Source organism: Podarcis muralis, chromosome 7 (genome assembly GCF_964188315.1).
Source record: "Podarcis muralis chromosome 7, rPodMur119.hap1.1, whole genome shotgun sequence".
Classification (NCBI taxonomy): domain Eukaryota; kingdom Metazoa; phylum Chordata; class Lepidosauria; order Squamata; family Lacertidae; genus Podarcis; species Podarcis muralis.
The window spans coordinates 65,752,255-65,767,440 of NC_135661.1; the positions used below are offsets into that span (position 1 = coordinate 65,752,255).

At 47.0% G+C, this 15,186-nt stretch overlaps 1 protein-coding gene across 3 annotated transcripts in view; it reads left to right on the forward strand.

The window, feature by feature from the left end:
- The first annotated feature begins 250 nt into the window (after positions 1-250).
- Positions 251-15,186, forward strand: part of RPS6KA1 (ribosomal protein S6 kinase A1) — an 85,838-nt gene continuing 70,902 nt past the window's right edge. Inside the window, exon 1 of one of the 3 annotated variants that reach the window (XM_077931993.1) lies at positions 251-771. Coding sequence is in view for 2 of the 3 variants with exons in the window: in XM_028738753.2 (XP_028594586.1) it covers positions 700-771 (72 nt within the window). In the remaining variant the exon portion in view is untranslated. The remainder of the gene's footprint in view (positions 772-15,186) is intronic. The other 2 variants (XM_028738753.2, XM_028738751.2) reach the window with 2 other exon arrangements.

Genomic DNA, 15,186 nt, shown 5'->3' on the forward strand with positions numbered 1-15,186 from the left:
ACACGGTTTAGCTAGGATCGAACTGCCACTAACAGCGCACTCCTTCGCCCTTTTACAAGGAAGTAAGTCCCGTGATATCTAATGTGGATGGGCGGGCAGGACTTTCTACCAAGCATGCTTAGGATCGCACGCAGCAGGATGAAGACGCCAGAGCGGCGGCGATGATTGCGGATGGATGACTTAATAGGGAATTTACGACGGCGGGAGCATTAGGAGGAGGAACTGCGGGGAAGCGAGGTACTACTACCTGGAGCAGCTGCGAGGAGGTGGGCTTTCTTGCTCCTCTCCGCCCTTCCCCGGAGCGAGCGGGCCCCGGGCTGGGCCGGAGAATCAGCCGGAGTCGAGGAGGAGCCACCCTCTCCTTCCCCGCTAGGCCGAGCAGCCAATAAGGCGCCAGGGGCCGGCATTCAGCTCCTCCTTCCCGGGGAGAGCGGAGCCCGACGCTGAGTGTGCTGGTGGAGCGGGGGAAACAAGCGGCGGCGCAGAAAGTCTTCGGGCGCCCGAGTAGCCCGCAGCGCCGAGAGGCGAAGGGCGGCAGTGGTCGAGCGCAGCGCCTGACTGCTTGGCCGCCCTACTCACAGCTCCGCCGCAGCGCGCGTAAAAAGCCTGAAGCGCGGCTGGAGGCGGAGGAAGGAGAGATCGAGATCCCCTATTAGCCGGACTTGCAGCATTTCTCGGGGCTCCGAGGAAGCAGCCGCAATGCCGCTTGCCCAGCTGGGAGCGGAACCTTGGCCCGACATGGAGCTGGTGGACATGGAGCTGGACGCGGAGGTGAGAGGTGGCGGCGATGGGGCTCCGGAGGAGGGAGGGAGAGGGGCGCTAGGTGAGTCGAAGGAGGCGGCGGCGGGGCATCGCCTGCCTGCCTTCCCTCGGAGGGCGAAGGTCTCCTGGTGACTTTTTTCCAGGATTGCCTGCAAAGGAGTGGCGTCTGCGCCCGTCTCCTGGTTGCGCCTCCGCGCAAAGGACCGAGAGCACGCGTGTTCCAGCTCTCTTATTTGCAGGCTGGGATTGGGTCGTGGGGCTGCTGTGAGTTGGGGAGCGGGTGGCAGTGTGTCGAGCGCCTCCCCCCGCCCCTTTCATGCAAAAGTCACTGCATAGGTTGACACACAATCTGTGAAGAAGCGGGTCGGATTCTCTTTGATTGTATGTATAAGTTTCGTTATCGTTGTCCTTTGGCCCAATGAAAGCGGTTGCTTGCCTCTCCTGGAAACTATTGCAGAAAAAGCTCTTTCCTGCAATTAAAAAGTAACCCAACCCGCATCATTGGGCCGATCAATGTGTAGCTTTATATGTTACGTCGGAGACCTGCAGCTAATGGTTAGGTACTTCCTTCCTTCTTTCCTTCCCCGGTTGGAAAAGAGTTGAGGGGGGGGGGGGCGGGAAGGAAGAGAGAGGATTGCTTTTCCCGATCCTCGGTTGAATATGCCCACAAGCAGACTTCCAGTTGTCGTGACACGATTGAGTTATTCTCTTTAAGCAGAGCAGGAAGAGTCTGAACATTAAGAATCCTGGAGGGGATTTTATTCATTCTACCCTGAGGTTGAGGCATTAATGCACTGCATTGATCTTGGCTTGCCACACCAAGGTTGTTGTAACTTTGCCCCCTTGAGGAATAGCATCCTTGTGGAGTTGCATCTGGGCCTTAGAAGGGTGTTTAAAAAGAAGAAATCTCAAAACTTCTGGCTCAAACTATTTTTAAGGACAACTTCCAGCTTTGCTCCAAAGGTATGAATAATTGAGGCTTCCAGGCCTGACTCGGATAGAGTTTATTTAATGCTTGCCTGAAACAGCTGTGTGGTAAGATCTGGTGTAAATAGAAAGGCAGGTGGAAAGTGGGGAGGGGGATTGGATTGCAAATCTCCGAAGCAGCAGGTTAGCAGTCTAAACACACTGGAGGGTTCCCCACCCACCCCAAAGTGGTAATGTTTTAACATCTAAGGCAAGGAACCCACATAACTCTCAATCCATATATTTAGAATTCATTTTCTATCATAGGAATGCAAATGCAAGCTTTTACAGCTTTGTGAGGAGGGTGAGCCAGGCTGAGTAGGGCTCAGTGATTCATCCAAAGTAATGAAATTGTGTCTTGAGTATTTATGTGCGACACTTTTATCCCGCTCTTCAACTAAGGGGATCAGGATAGCCCATTTTAGCCTCACAACAACCATGTTAGGTGGGTTAATTTGTGAGATGGTGAGAATTGCCCAAGATTGCCCAAGATCACCCAGTGAATTTCATGGCTGAATGGGGATTTATACCTCCGTTTCGGACCTTAGTCAAACATTCTAAACTTAGTAACCCACATTTGCTCTTGAGACTGTGAACTTATGTTCTTGTCTGTCACGGTGTGGCTTGGCTTGTCACCTAGGAATGGTCTGGGTGACAGTCCCGCAAACCAGGATTGGTAGGGTGCCAGCCCCTGCATTTTTTACTTTGTTATAGAAAGGTGTTGTTCTGAAAGTCTGTGGAATGGTTCTAAATATGTCCTTGGTCAAATGATCAGGCATCTCCATCAGGCACCTGGTCTGCACATGCAAGTAGTTGTTGTTGGCATCTGTCTGTCTCTAGAGACAATGGAGTGCACTTCTGAGGGTGAAGTCAAACAGCTGCGTAAGCAGCACCCAAGTGACCTCCCTAGGGCGTATGCAGTGGTAGAGGCCTGAGGTGGAAAGATGGGCTATGTTAGAGAGTGCCCAAGGGAAGTCTACCTCCTCCCCTACAAAACCATCTTGGGTGTTAAGATTGGCTTGCTCCATCTTGGTTGCTCCACTGCCTTCAGAAGTTTGGGGGTAACAGTGACCCAGGATAGGGAATTATCTGTGGCAGCCTCTAAGTTGTGGAACTCCCTCAGCATAGAGGTACTTCTAGTATCTTCATTATACAGCTTTCAGCGAAGCATCTCTTTATGCTGCCTTTTGACACGAGTGGTATATTTTTTAGGACCCACATTATTTCTGTGATTGTAAGTTGTTATAAACTGTTTTTAATATTGTGTTTTTGTTTTGCCCTGGAATCTTAGAGTGAAGGGTGACTAATAATTATTATAAGAATAATCATAGCCTGCTGCCTGCTGGTTCACTGGATGGCATTGTCAGTGTTGAATAAAAATTCGACAGCAAATCTAGTTGGCTTCTTATGAAGAATGAGAGGGTGCTATCTTGCCCTTTACCTCAGGCAGGAAAATGTATTGGGCTGCTGGTCCTGGACTTACACCACTTTCAACTGCAGGCAGAATGCACTTCTGAATTCTCCCACCTTGCAATGTGGCGGGGGGAAACTTTTCGCAAGTAGAACAATATAAAACGGTAATGCTCTGCAGAGCCTTGCTTCCCTTTGACCTGCCAGGAGTTTTTGTGCTGTTCCTATATGAAGGTAGGTAGTGCTTTAAGTGGCACAGTCCTCTCTGCCAGTTCAGGACTCTCATTCTACTGTACCTGCAGACCAGGGCCACATCTGTATATTATATTTCTCTTATACCACATTAACAGTCATGGCTTCCGACAAACATTCTAGGAGCTGTAGTTTGTTAAGGGTGCTGAGAGTTTTCCCAGAGTGGCCAGGCAGGGCATTGTAAGAATGGCAGCTCTGTGAGGGAACAACTCTCAGCACCCTTAACAAGCTACAATTTTCCAACATTATTGGTATAAGAGTGCTTTAAATGTATGGTGAAGATTGTGTCGCGGGTCTCTCAATCTTTTACCCATGCTAGGATACCAAGGTGGCTCTGCAGTCCTTTTGTAATGCACAAGAATGAGCTAGTCCAAAGAGGGAACATGAGCATATGAAGAATTCAGACTATCCATCCTTCAAGTTTAGCATTTTCCACACTGGCTACCAGTGGTTTTCCAGGGTCTCGGGCAGAGGGAGGCTTTCCTCTTATCCTGCTCTCTGAACCTTTTAAATGAAGATGTCTGGGATTGAATTTGGGACCTTCTGCTTGCCCTAACTTCCTTCTGAATCAAATGTGCATAGGATTGGGCTGATTAATGGCTGACTGTCTGGCAAATGGCATACTGGTGCTCTGGTTGCAAGGAACCCTGACAGTTCTCCTTTAATGCTTTGCAGTGTGCTTGCTGCCATGCAGAATCTGGAGGCGATGCTGTAAGCTCCTAGTCTCAGTCTCATTTAGGACATAGATAAGGCAAATCTTGATCAGTGCTTTATGTGGGTGGTGTGTTGGGTGTGTGTGTGTTGTTCTGTTAAGGTGAACCTTAGGGTGGGGCACTGAAAGGTAGTGTTATTTTGAAGAGGTTATATTTAAAACTCTAGCCTGAGGTAGCTAGCTGCCTTTCTCTGCCTAATGATAAAGCTGGCCTGCTAATAAAGTTTTTTCACAGGTTAACAATTTCCAGAGGGTTAGCCCAAATAGGTGTGTTGTAGCAAGACTTTTGTTCTTTCCTGGTTAGTAAGGTTTGTGAGCTTATTTACAAGGCTGCTCTAACTTTTTCAGACCTGGACCCACCAGGCATTGGGGGATCCTTTTATTTTAACCACATAATTTTGGTTTGGTAGTGCTGTTGCTACAGCTCATCTTAGATCAGGCTGTGACCAGTGGCGTAGCGTGGGGGTGCAGGGGGGGCCGGCCGCACCGGGCGCAACATCTGGGGTTAGGGCAAATCCACAAGTTAGGGGGCGCAAATCCACGGGTTAGGGGGCGCAAATTACTTGCCTTGCCCCGGGTGCTGACAACCCACGCTACGCCACTGGCTGTGACTCAATAGTGGGTCCTGACCCACCAGTTGCAAGCCAGTGCCCTAGGCTGCGTGCCCAGGAGTTCCTAGGCTGTTGGTTCAGGAGTGTTAAAACACACTCGGGACTTTGAGACTATTGCCTGGAAAGTGGGGGTGTCTCCTTACTGTGAAGACTAGAAGAAGCTAGCAGGGTTGATTATGCGGCCCATACTGGCTACTGCCAGCCACCTCTGTTAGCAGGAACCTGACATAGCATGAGCATTCTGCCTATTTTATAAATGTTAAGAATTTGAATGTTCCGCAAAGAAGAATTAGAAGCCTACACTGAGAGTAGGGCAACCTTTTCAGCTCAGGTGCCACATTCCATCCGGGAGATCTCGCTGAGGCCACATACCAGTGGTGGGTGGGACCAGAGGAAAACATGGATGAAGCAAGCAACAAATGACATTCCAGCCAAGCAATAACACGAAGTATGGTTGGTGAGGGGTGTGGCTTAGGAGAAGGTGTGGCCTTGAGAAGGACCAGATAGAGTAGTTTAAAGGGCTGCATTTGGCTCCCAGGTTGGAGGGCCCCATCCCTGTCCTAAACAGTGCTTCAATTTATGTTAATTAAGGCACCCAGGGTGCTCCTTGAATGAGAAAGAGGAAAGGGCTCATGAGAGGGAAGGAAGGAAGGACATCTTACTAAGTTAAAGAACATTGGATTTTTTTCAGTTGCATACAAAATGTACAAGGGTGTGTAATATTCATAATTATGTTGCACACCATTTCCCTATCCACCCAGCCTAGAAGCACTAATGTGGAGCGGCCTTATTTGTAGATTTCAGTTTTGTCTGATTCCTTGTATTGGAAGGAAAGGATACAAAAGAGGGTTAATGTCCCATTTTATCCCCTTTGTTGACTGTCTGGTTTACCCTATTGATTACCTGGTTTATGCTAATACATTTTTGGTTGTTTGAGATACAGCTAGTCTTATGAGAACTGCAGTTTTATTGTAAGACTTTTCTGCAAAATACACAGTTCATTTTGAGGCGGACTGGCTTGACGCACACACAACTGGAACAGCCATTGATCTGTTCAAACCTGACTTTGCCAACCTTTGCCCGCACGTGCTTGTTTAAAGGCATCACTACTTTCCCTGTCTATTACCATTTATTCTAAACCAGTTGGCTCAATGCAGTAACCAAAGGAGTGGTTAAACTTTACATTAGGTAAAGGGAAAAGGAAGAAATGCACCCTGCTGTGTTTGTCTCAGACTGCCCTGTGGGGGTAGGTGGGTTTCCTCCAATTCTTTTCTTTGCTTCAAAAGAATAATGTTGCCTCGTTAAATAAATAATTCAGTCCCTTCAAATACTGTGACATTTAAAGTAAAGGCTGGCAGTCTTTTCTGTCACAAACAACAGTAGCCCTAAGGGCTGAGTTGACCCTTGGGTTAACTAAGCTTTTGGAGTAGGATCCTTTACACAATCCAAAGGGCACTGCTCCATACAGATTGGGACTTCGCCACTCTGGACTTGGGGTCCTCTTTAATGTCCTTACTGCTGAAAGAGAGTTTGTTTGTTTGTTTGTTTACTCACCACATAACAGGGGAATGTTATCTATATTCTCAGTTTGGGAGAAGCTGGAAACTCTGGCTGCCTGCCTGGTGTGAGATGAGTACGAGGAGGGGAAATGATTGTGCTCTGTGTAAGTGTGGCAGATGACAGGTGTGGGGATTAGCCTGACAGTAAAAGGGTGCCTGCCTGTGAGAGCCATTCAAGGGAAAGGTATGGGGGCATTCTGGACTGTGCTACGTTAGACTGCAGGTGAGGAGCTGCATGCAAAACCTTTTCTCTCTGATGTGCTAGTTTTCTGTACAGAGGGATTTTTTTAAAAGTGCAAAGCATTCGTAAGCTTCCATCACCACCACCATAGCATCAAGTGGCAAAGCCACAAAACATTGTGAACACACACTCCCACATCATTCTGCATATCTAGGGAATGCTTTATACAATCCACAGAATTCAGTGCTGATGTTTTTCCTAGAGAGCGCTACTTTAAGCAGTATAAGTACAGGGTTGCATGTTTAGGGAGGATCATAGGGAGTTGCCTTGTAGAGTCAGATTATTGGTCCATCCAGCTGAGTACTGTTCACACTGACTGTCAGGGGCTGTCCAGGTTTTCAGGCAGGGGGCATTGCCAGCCCTACTCAGAGATACCAGGAATTGAACCCGAGGCCTCTTCATGAAAAGCAAATCCTCTACCACTGAGCTACAGCCATTCCTCTTAAATTCCAATGCATTAAAAAAAAACAGAACTTTCCTGCAAATAGGGTTGTAGCGTGATAGGCAAATGGGTGAAGTCTACTTTTCACATAAACATCCAAAATGTGGTATTTTCCTATGTGAAAAGAGGAATCTGTTGTGTACACAACATTCAAACATGGAATCCCCACTACCTTCAGCTCCAGGTGGTATAAACTCACTTTGATTTTGCTGACCCTATAAACTGCCCATAGAACAGCTCTCACATTATCTGTTCCTCTTTGTGCAAGCATTGTTTGGAGTGTAGCTGAGAGCAGCAACTCCCATGATTGGGTTCCACCAAGAATTCCCCCAATTCCAGCTTCACGAATTACAGTTCAGTGTAACTCATGCTGTGAAGTGTTATGGGAAATGTTCTAGGGCAGTCCATAATAGCAGTGAGCTCTTCCTTTTGACATGTGGGCATGGTGGCAGATTTACTAGCTTACAAAAAATGTAGACTTCTCTGTGCAGCGGGAGGAGGACTGCGTCTTGGGGGCAGCTTGGCGTGGGGAGCAGGAACATTATTAGGTCATTTTTTTTAAAAAGGGCATGAACCCATAATGGGGGAAATGCATAAAACATGCAAGTGCTAATTTATATGCATGGATGCAGGCTGAGCCTTTAAATGTCAGAGAAGGCAAGCCAAGTAATTTCATGTGCAAATCACCCCAGGTATGCTTTTAATTTTTGCCCCACCTCGTATCAGTTTATCTTCGGTTCATTTTCTCCCAGTATCCCAGCAGATCCTGCTCCAAATCAGTTCAACCCTCCTTCAGTTACTCCTATTCATATTCCTCCAATCTCTGGATAACATCCTAAGTTGATTTATTTCCCCAAATTAATATCCAACCCAGTAGTCAAGATCAACACTGGTTCAGTTTCCCCCTAAAGTGTATTACCTGCTTGATAATGCTTGGAGTGCTCAGATAAAGATTCGGGGCACACATTTCCCAGGCCCACAGCTAACAACGCCCAAGGGGGGGAACCACCTTTGCCATGCAAGGCTGGAAAATGTAGGTCTTTGCCTATCTAAACTCTTGGGAAGCTATTTGCTTTTCCAGCTTGGTGACCCTTTCAACTCTTCATTCTTGTCTCTGTTTCAGAACATCACTCCGCAGTTGTTTAATTGCCTCCCCTAGTGTTATGTCAGGCTTTGTGTTCAGCTTCTCCCTCGTTCCCTGCGTGCTATCCATGCTATCTGGAAAAGGCCAGAGCATCAAGTAACAAGTTGTGGCAGGGGGATGGGGAGGGGGAATGGTCACAGAAAGAATCCTCTTATTGTTTCTGTCAAATCGGGCAGAGGGCTGTCAGGAAACATGGAAACTGCTCTGGGCCTTCCTTGGGATGGTCTTCTGGATAGCTCAGCCCCCCCCCCCCCGAGAGCTACAGTTCCCAGAGTTCCCTGGGAAAGAGGGACTGACTGTTAAAGCACTCTGGGAATGGTAACTCAGTGAAGGGACTAGGGGTCCCCTATCAACCCTCAGCATCCATAACAATCCCAGGATTCTTTGGGGGAAGCCATAACTGTTCAGAGTGGCAGGATAGTGGGTCTACTTAGGCCCCATCTGTGCTATACAATTCCAACAGCCTGACCTGATACAGAGAGTAGCGATCTATGATGGCTATTGAGTTGGGTGGGGTGGTTGCTTTCTTCTTCCAGTGCAAAGGGTTTGTTTTAATTCTAGTTATCAGGAATCTCACTCCAGTAACCAGGAGAAAGGTTAGTGACAGCCTCTGTGACATGCAAGGCTTTTGTCATGCTTGGGATTTATTCATTAATCCTGCTGGACAGGCAGCCGTGCATTTTTTCCTGACTGAGGTCTCAGTTCTGCAAGCGCCGCAGCTTGGCTGCCTTCTGAGTAGGGCTGTTTAATGGGGCTTGAATTTAATGCAGAGTGATAGTTGGGGGTTTTTTTTGTTCATTTGTTACAAACAACTTGGAATTTAAGTTGTTTGAATCCTCCTGCTTTTTAGTCATAGGGATCCAGAATTTCTATCAGTGCCAAAAGCAAGCAGGAGATAATAGGTTTTCTCTTTTCTCTTGATAAGTTGACACCAAACAAAAGTCGAGGAGCTTGGTAAAAAATGGAGGGGGGGGGGATAATGATGGGAGTACTTCTCCTTCCTGGCTCCATCTTTATTGCTACCTTCAAGAAAATATAATAAGTGAAATTTCTTCACAACTGCTGTGTAGCTGAATGCACATCCCTTTGCCAAACGCTCAGTATTTCAAGAAAACAAAGCACTTTGGCTTTCATCATCCCTTGCCTTGTGTCACCACCACTTCCTTAATTCCATTTTCACGCACACTAAGAAGCATTGTTGATCTTGGTACATATGTATTTTACATTCTCTGTCCTGTTTCATACTGTTTTAATAATCTTGGCTTCCCCCACTGCACCCCACCCTGAAGAATTCTGGGCATTGTTTGTGGATATTAAAAATCTTTCATCAGAGGTCCATAGTAGCTCCTACTTTTTTTTTAGAATTACAATTCCGTGGGGAGATGGAATGAATTTCATTCCCCACCCACCCACTGTGCATTTCATGGTTTGGAGTGACATTTCACAAATGGTTTTCGCTAGGTTTTTATTTTATTTTTTTATACAAGAAGCAACAATCAACACTCAACCATCTCCCACACCCACCTCCAGAAGCAATATTTAAATAATATTTAAATTTTAAATAAATATTAAATAATATTTATGAAAGATATTTGCATGTTACCCCATAACACAACAGTTTTGGGGCAGTATACAAGAAATAAAGTTTTGGTGATGGTTCCCTCCACCAGCTGCAGATATACCGTACCTTCTGTCTGAACTCTCTTTAAAAAAAAATCCCCTGCAAACCATTTAAGGAAAAAAGGGATCGTGCCCTGTGCGTGCCAGAAATACTGAGCCATATCGCCAAGTCACAGAGGGAATTTGAATATAAGTTGTTCCCTCTGGCTCTCTGTATGCGGTATGTTGTGTGATCAGGATTACCGGAGTTAACTTGGTTTGTGTGGGCAGGGCTGATAGATGGATAATCTGCTTTAAGAGTGGGTGTTAGTGACCTTCTGATCCCTTACAGCCATAAAATCCTAGGATTGGCCCAGGCGGGGAGCTGTTCACTTGCCCTGGGACTTGCAATGATTTTTTCCTACAAACTCTTTGCGTTGATGCAAGAAGATACTGTATATAGGAATTGGTCTAATCCGGGGTGGGGGTGGGGGTGAGGCACAATCCATAATGTGAAACTGCCAAAAAGCAGAGCTTGGACAGGAATGCTATTTTTCAGCATAGGTAGTTGCATTCTAGCAAATAGTTGTGCATGAAGCAGCCATGCCTGCAAGGCCAGAAATGTTACTATTTATGATGTTATGATGTTTTTGGGGGTTGGGGACCAGATTTCCCTAAATGTGTTATAACAATGAACAAATCAATGCCAGGAGTATTAAGGGAAGCTGGCAGGTGCTGAATCTAGCAGTGTCAAAAAGACAGGCCAAACCAGTTTTCTGTGCTCAGAAAGTGACCTGAAAGAAGATGGGCCATTAGCAAGAAACAAAGAGAGCAGAGTACTGGACCATTAAGAACCGTCTGAAGATGCAAACACTGCTGCCCAGCAGAGAGGTGGAGCCCTCCCCCCACCCCTTTGAGTAGCAGAGGCACAGGCCAATGGTAGCAGACAAAGGCCAGGTTAGGGTTTCAGCTGGGGGTGGGGGAGCTCCTTGGGGTCGTTTAGAGAGAAGGAGGGGCAGAACTCCATGCAATTTGGGGATGATAGGCTGGAACTAAGAAACCCAGAGGATGGCTTTTTGCTGTCCTTTGAATCCAATGCTGTCCTTAAGGGGGAAGCCAGACCCTCATAGGATGTGAGTGCTTTGCAATCCCTCCATCTAGGTGTAGGTCAGGGGTCTGCAACCTTTAAGACAAAAAGAGCCACTTGGACCCGTTTCCGAAGGGGGAAAAAACTGGGAGCCGCAAAACCATTGTGACATTTAAAACAAATATATCTCCGGAGCCGCGATCTGACAGCAGGCTGGAAGGTGACGTCGGGACGGTGCATGACTAACGCACGCACCGCCCCCATGCGACGTCACAGCCAGTACAACGCCTGCCACAGTGGGGAGTGTCGGGGCGCACAATGCGCCTCCTCCCCTTGCTAGTATCTGCCCCGGAGCCGCGGCAAAGGTGTAAAAGAGCCACATGCAGCTCCAGAGCCGCGGGTTGCAGACCCCTGGTGTAGGTTGTATATACAGTGGTACCTTGGTTTACAACCATAATCCGTTCCGGAGGTTCATTTGTAAACCAAAACAGGTTGTAACCCAAGGCATGCTTTCACCAATGGGGCCTCCCAAATTTTTTTGTTCGTAATTAAAAAAAAAGGGGTTGTAATCCAAAAAAAGGTTGCAAACTGGGACATGCACTTTCAGGTTTGACGTGTTTGTAATCCAAAACGTATGCAAACCAAGGTACCACTGTATGTGCAAATAAAAGCACATAAGGACACTACGAGTCTCTCTTGTGTTTCACTGTCCCTGAAGGGAACATGGATCCCGGTAAGCGCACCTGCAACCCCTGAGCTCTTGGACTGCTTGTGGAAATTGGGATGGCATGTAAGACTGGTGTTAGAAGCGGGATCTGTGTTTCCTGCAGGGAAAGCTGAGAACTAGGTGTGCCTGAGCCAAAATGGAGGGAGGAGTAGTGACACCCCTTGAGCAACTGGGCCAAATCCAGCAGCAAATCAAGCAACAGATAAAGCAGTGGAAGCAGTGGTTCAGTGAAATGAAACAGCTTCAAGCGAGTATGTGAGAAGTCTCTGTGGAGAGGAAAGTGTGACTCCCTGGGAGGCAGGAGCCCTGCTTGGTGAGATGCTACAAGGTGTCAGGAGTGACCCAGGAGCTCAGCTGCAAGGCACTCAAAAGGAAGGGGTAGCTAGAGAGATCCAGAGCATGGGTGGGCAGGGGAAGGGCTTAAACTGAGAAGAGATGCAGTCTGTAGCTGAAGGTGTGGGGGAAGGCATGTTGGCAGGAGACGAGAGGCTGCCGATTGATTTTTCTACCCCCTGGGTTGCCTGCTGTAGAAGAAGGTGCAAAAGGAGAAAGGCAGGCAGGCAATTTGAACTACTTCAAATTGATTTCTCCACCCCTGGGGTGCTTGTTGTGGAAAAAGGGGGTGCAAGAGGAACGTTGGCTGCAGAGATGCCAGAAAAAAGAGAGCAGATGGTTCCTGCTGAATTGGTGAACTTACCCAGTTTCTGAGGGTGATCAAATAGTGGACTGCTCTCGTGTATATGCCTTTCTCCACTGCAGATTTATTAAACTGGAAAGCCACCACCCCTGGAAGGTTGTCAAGAGAGGAATGTAGCCCTTGGGCTGAAAAATGTTTTCCCATAGCTGGGGCACAGGAAACCGCAGATCACTGCCTTACCCCAGAGTGACAGAGGATGCCCTTGCCATCCATCCCTAATTAATTAAACAAATCTTTGTTCCTGCACTTATAACTCTGCATGGCAGGGAGAAATCCAATAGGTACAGCATTCCTGATCAATGCTGGATAAGGCATTACCTGCTGAATTTCTGCTAAATATGCTGCTGAGAGAGGCAGGGGAGCTCTGCCCACCCCACCAAAGGTAGCAACCCTGGACCAGAATGTCAGTTATGTAAATTGCTCTGGGATCCTTGCCATGAAGGTCTTAACAAGGTTTTCTTAAACCTTTGGGTGTCAGTGAGTCACAAGGCAGGGGTGTTATCACAGTTGCACGGGGGGGGGGGAGTGTTATACTGTATTTGCAATTCCCAGGCTATTCAGGTATTAATGATTCAGTTTTAGAGACTAGTTACGTGTTTGTGCATGTGTTTTGTGTCCATCTCAAGGGTTAGAGCTCTTGATTCAACTTGCAGGGTGGGGCTGTTGGGAGTTGTAGTCCAAAGCATCTGGAGGGTGCCAGCTTAGTGAAGGTGGCTTTAGCATTTAAGTGCCTGACTACTGTGGTCCATGTGTTAGGCACCTTGAGGCTGGATTACTGTAACACTGCCCTTGGGTCTTGTTTGGAAGCTCCAGCTAGTAGAGAATGTGGTGGCCAGATTGCTAATGGGGGCATCTAGCTGGCTGCAGTGGCTGCCCATCTATTGAGCCAGGTTCAAGGTTGAGCTGCACTATGTGATTCTTCTGGTCATCAGTTTTGGCCTGCTGTCCAGATGCTTAATATTTCAGACCATGCATAATCAATCTGTTGATTCATTACCACAAGTTGTAGCAATGCTCATGAGTTTCATCTGAGTTTGGCACAAGTGCAGTCAGTAAAGTACTGGATCAATGGCAGGGAACCTCAGGCCCAAGGGCCATATGTGGCCCTCCAGACCTGTCTGTTCGGCCCCTGGAACTCTCCCCAGGCCACACCCCTCACTGACCTTGTTTCTTTTCCTCTTTGAGTGTTTTGCCTGGATTGGATGTTGTCCTTGAACTCTGACAAAGCCTCTTGCTTGTCTGGATGTAGGATGGAGGAAGCTGTGTATAAAAGCTACCCTACTTTACAAAGGTAAAATTCATAGTTGTTGCTCCACCCTCCGTTACTTCTTGGCCCACTCACCACCAGCATGTGGTCTCCTGAAAGTTGCCCAGAAGAGAATGTGGTCTTTGGGCTGTAAAATGTTCCCCACATATGGGCTGGAAGAATCTTCATCTTCTGACCTGACAAGGCAGCTCTTCTGTGTTTTGGGAGACATAAAAGAATTGTCTCCATTAGTGGAAGGGAGTTCTTCCCCTGGGGTTCTTCAAAGGACTGTGCTAGTGCTAGTAAATTATGATTAATGCTACAAGTTGCACTGAAGTTTGGGTCTTGCTATTGGTGACAGCAGCAGTGGCAAACTGTAGTGTGGCAAGCCAGGTGAGCTTTAGTACAGCTGTGCTTTTCTAAGCCATTCAAAGGGGTGTACCTTTACAGGGCTAATTTTCTGTAAGGAAACAGTACATAGTTGAGGGATTTATTGAACCTTATTTATTTCCTAGTGTCTCATTGTATGGTTAATTTGAATGCTTCAACCTTCCCAAGGCTTGGTGCATTTTGTGTGTGTGTTTTTAAACCTATTGATAACAATGACTGGGAATCAATGGGGGGGAAATGAATCAAATGAGTTTGTCCCCAAATCTGCTAAACAGCCTTCAAACCATGCTGACGCTTTATTATGCTAATATAACAGCAGTGTAGCTGATGTAAAATTACACAACCAACCCCAGGTGATTTCAAGCTGGAATGAATTTGCTTTTCATGAAATACACAACCCTCACACTTGAAAAAATAAATAAAAATTAATTAAAACTTCTCAATTCTCCAATATTAAGTGGCTTATTTGGACACATTATTACTACTAAGTGGATTCCCTCATGCCCCCATAGGCAGTGTTGCATTTTGACCCACTTTCAGGGGGTCTTAAGGCAAAGCTCTCTATGTTAATTGGGAGCCTGTTTTCTCACTCCCCCCCCCCCCGCTTCCGAGAAACACATGTGATGTTTAAAACAGCAACAACCCACCCTGCTGCACACCTGTAAATAGGGCCCAGCCCCGAACATTTTGGTGCCCAAAGTGGGAAATCCAAATTCCCCACCTCTGCATGAACACGCTCTAATTAGCAGAGGACACAATCCACTGGAAATTCTTATTTGTGCGCTTCATTTTAAATGAACATAAAATGAGTTTTCTGGTAATTTTTAAAGACCAAACAGGTTTATTGCAGCATAACTCCACTGGGTAGCCACCTTTGCCTCTAGCAGAGGAAGCCACCTTATACAGAGGCAGACCGTTGGACCACCTAGCTCAGTACTGTCTATATACTGTTAGCAGCAATCCAGGAACTCAGGCCCAGGGACATTTCCAGCCCTATCTGGAGATGCCGAGGATCAAACCAGGGACCTTCTGCATGCCAGGCAGATGCTATACCACTGAGCTGCGGCCCTCTTTTAATAGCAGCTGCTGGAAAAGGAGAGATAATTTTGGGCCTACAATAAATCTGCTCTTTACGGTATTGGGAGTAGGAACAGAAAGCAATGGGGTTGACAGAAATTTAGGAACGCGGGTGGTGCTGTGGTCTAAACCACTCAGCCTCTTGGGCTTGTTGATCAGAAGGCTGGCAGTTCAAATCCGTGCAATGGAGTGAGCTCCTGTTGCTCTGTCCCAGCTTCTGCCAACCTAGCAGTTCAAAAGCACACCAGCGTGAGTAGATAAATA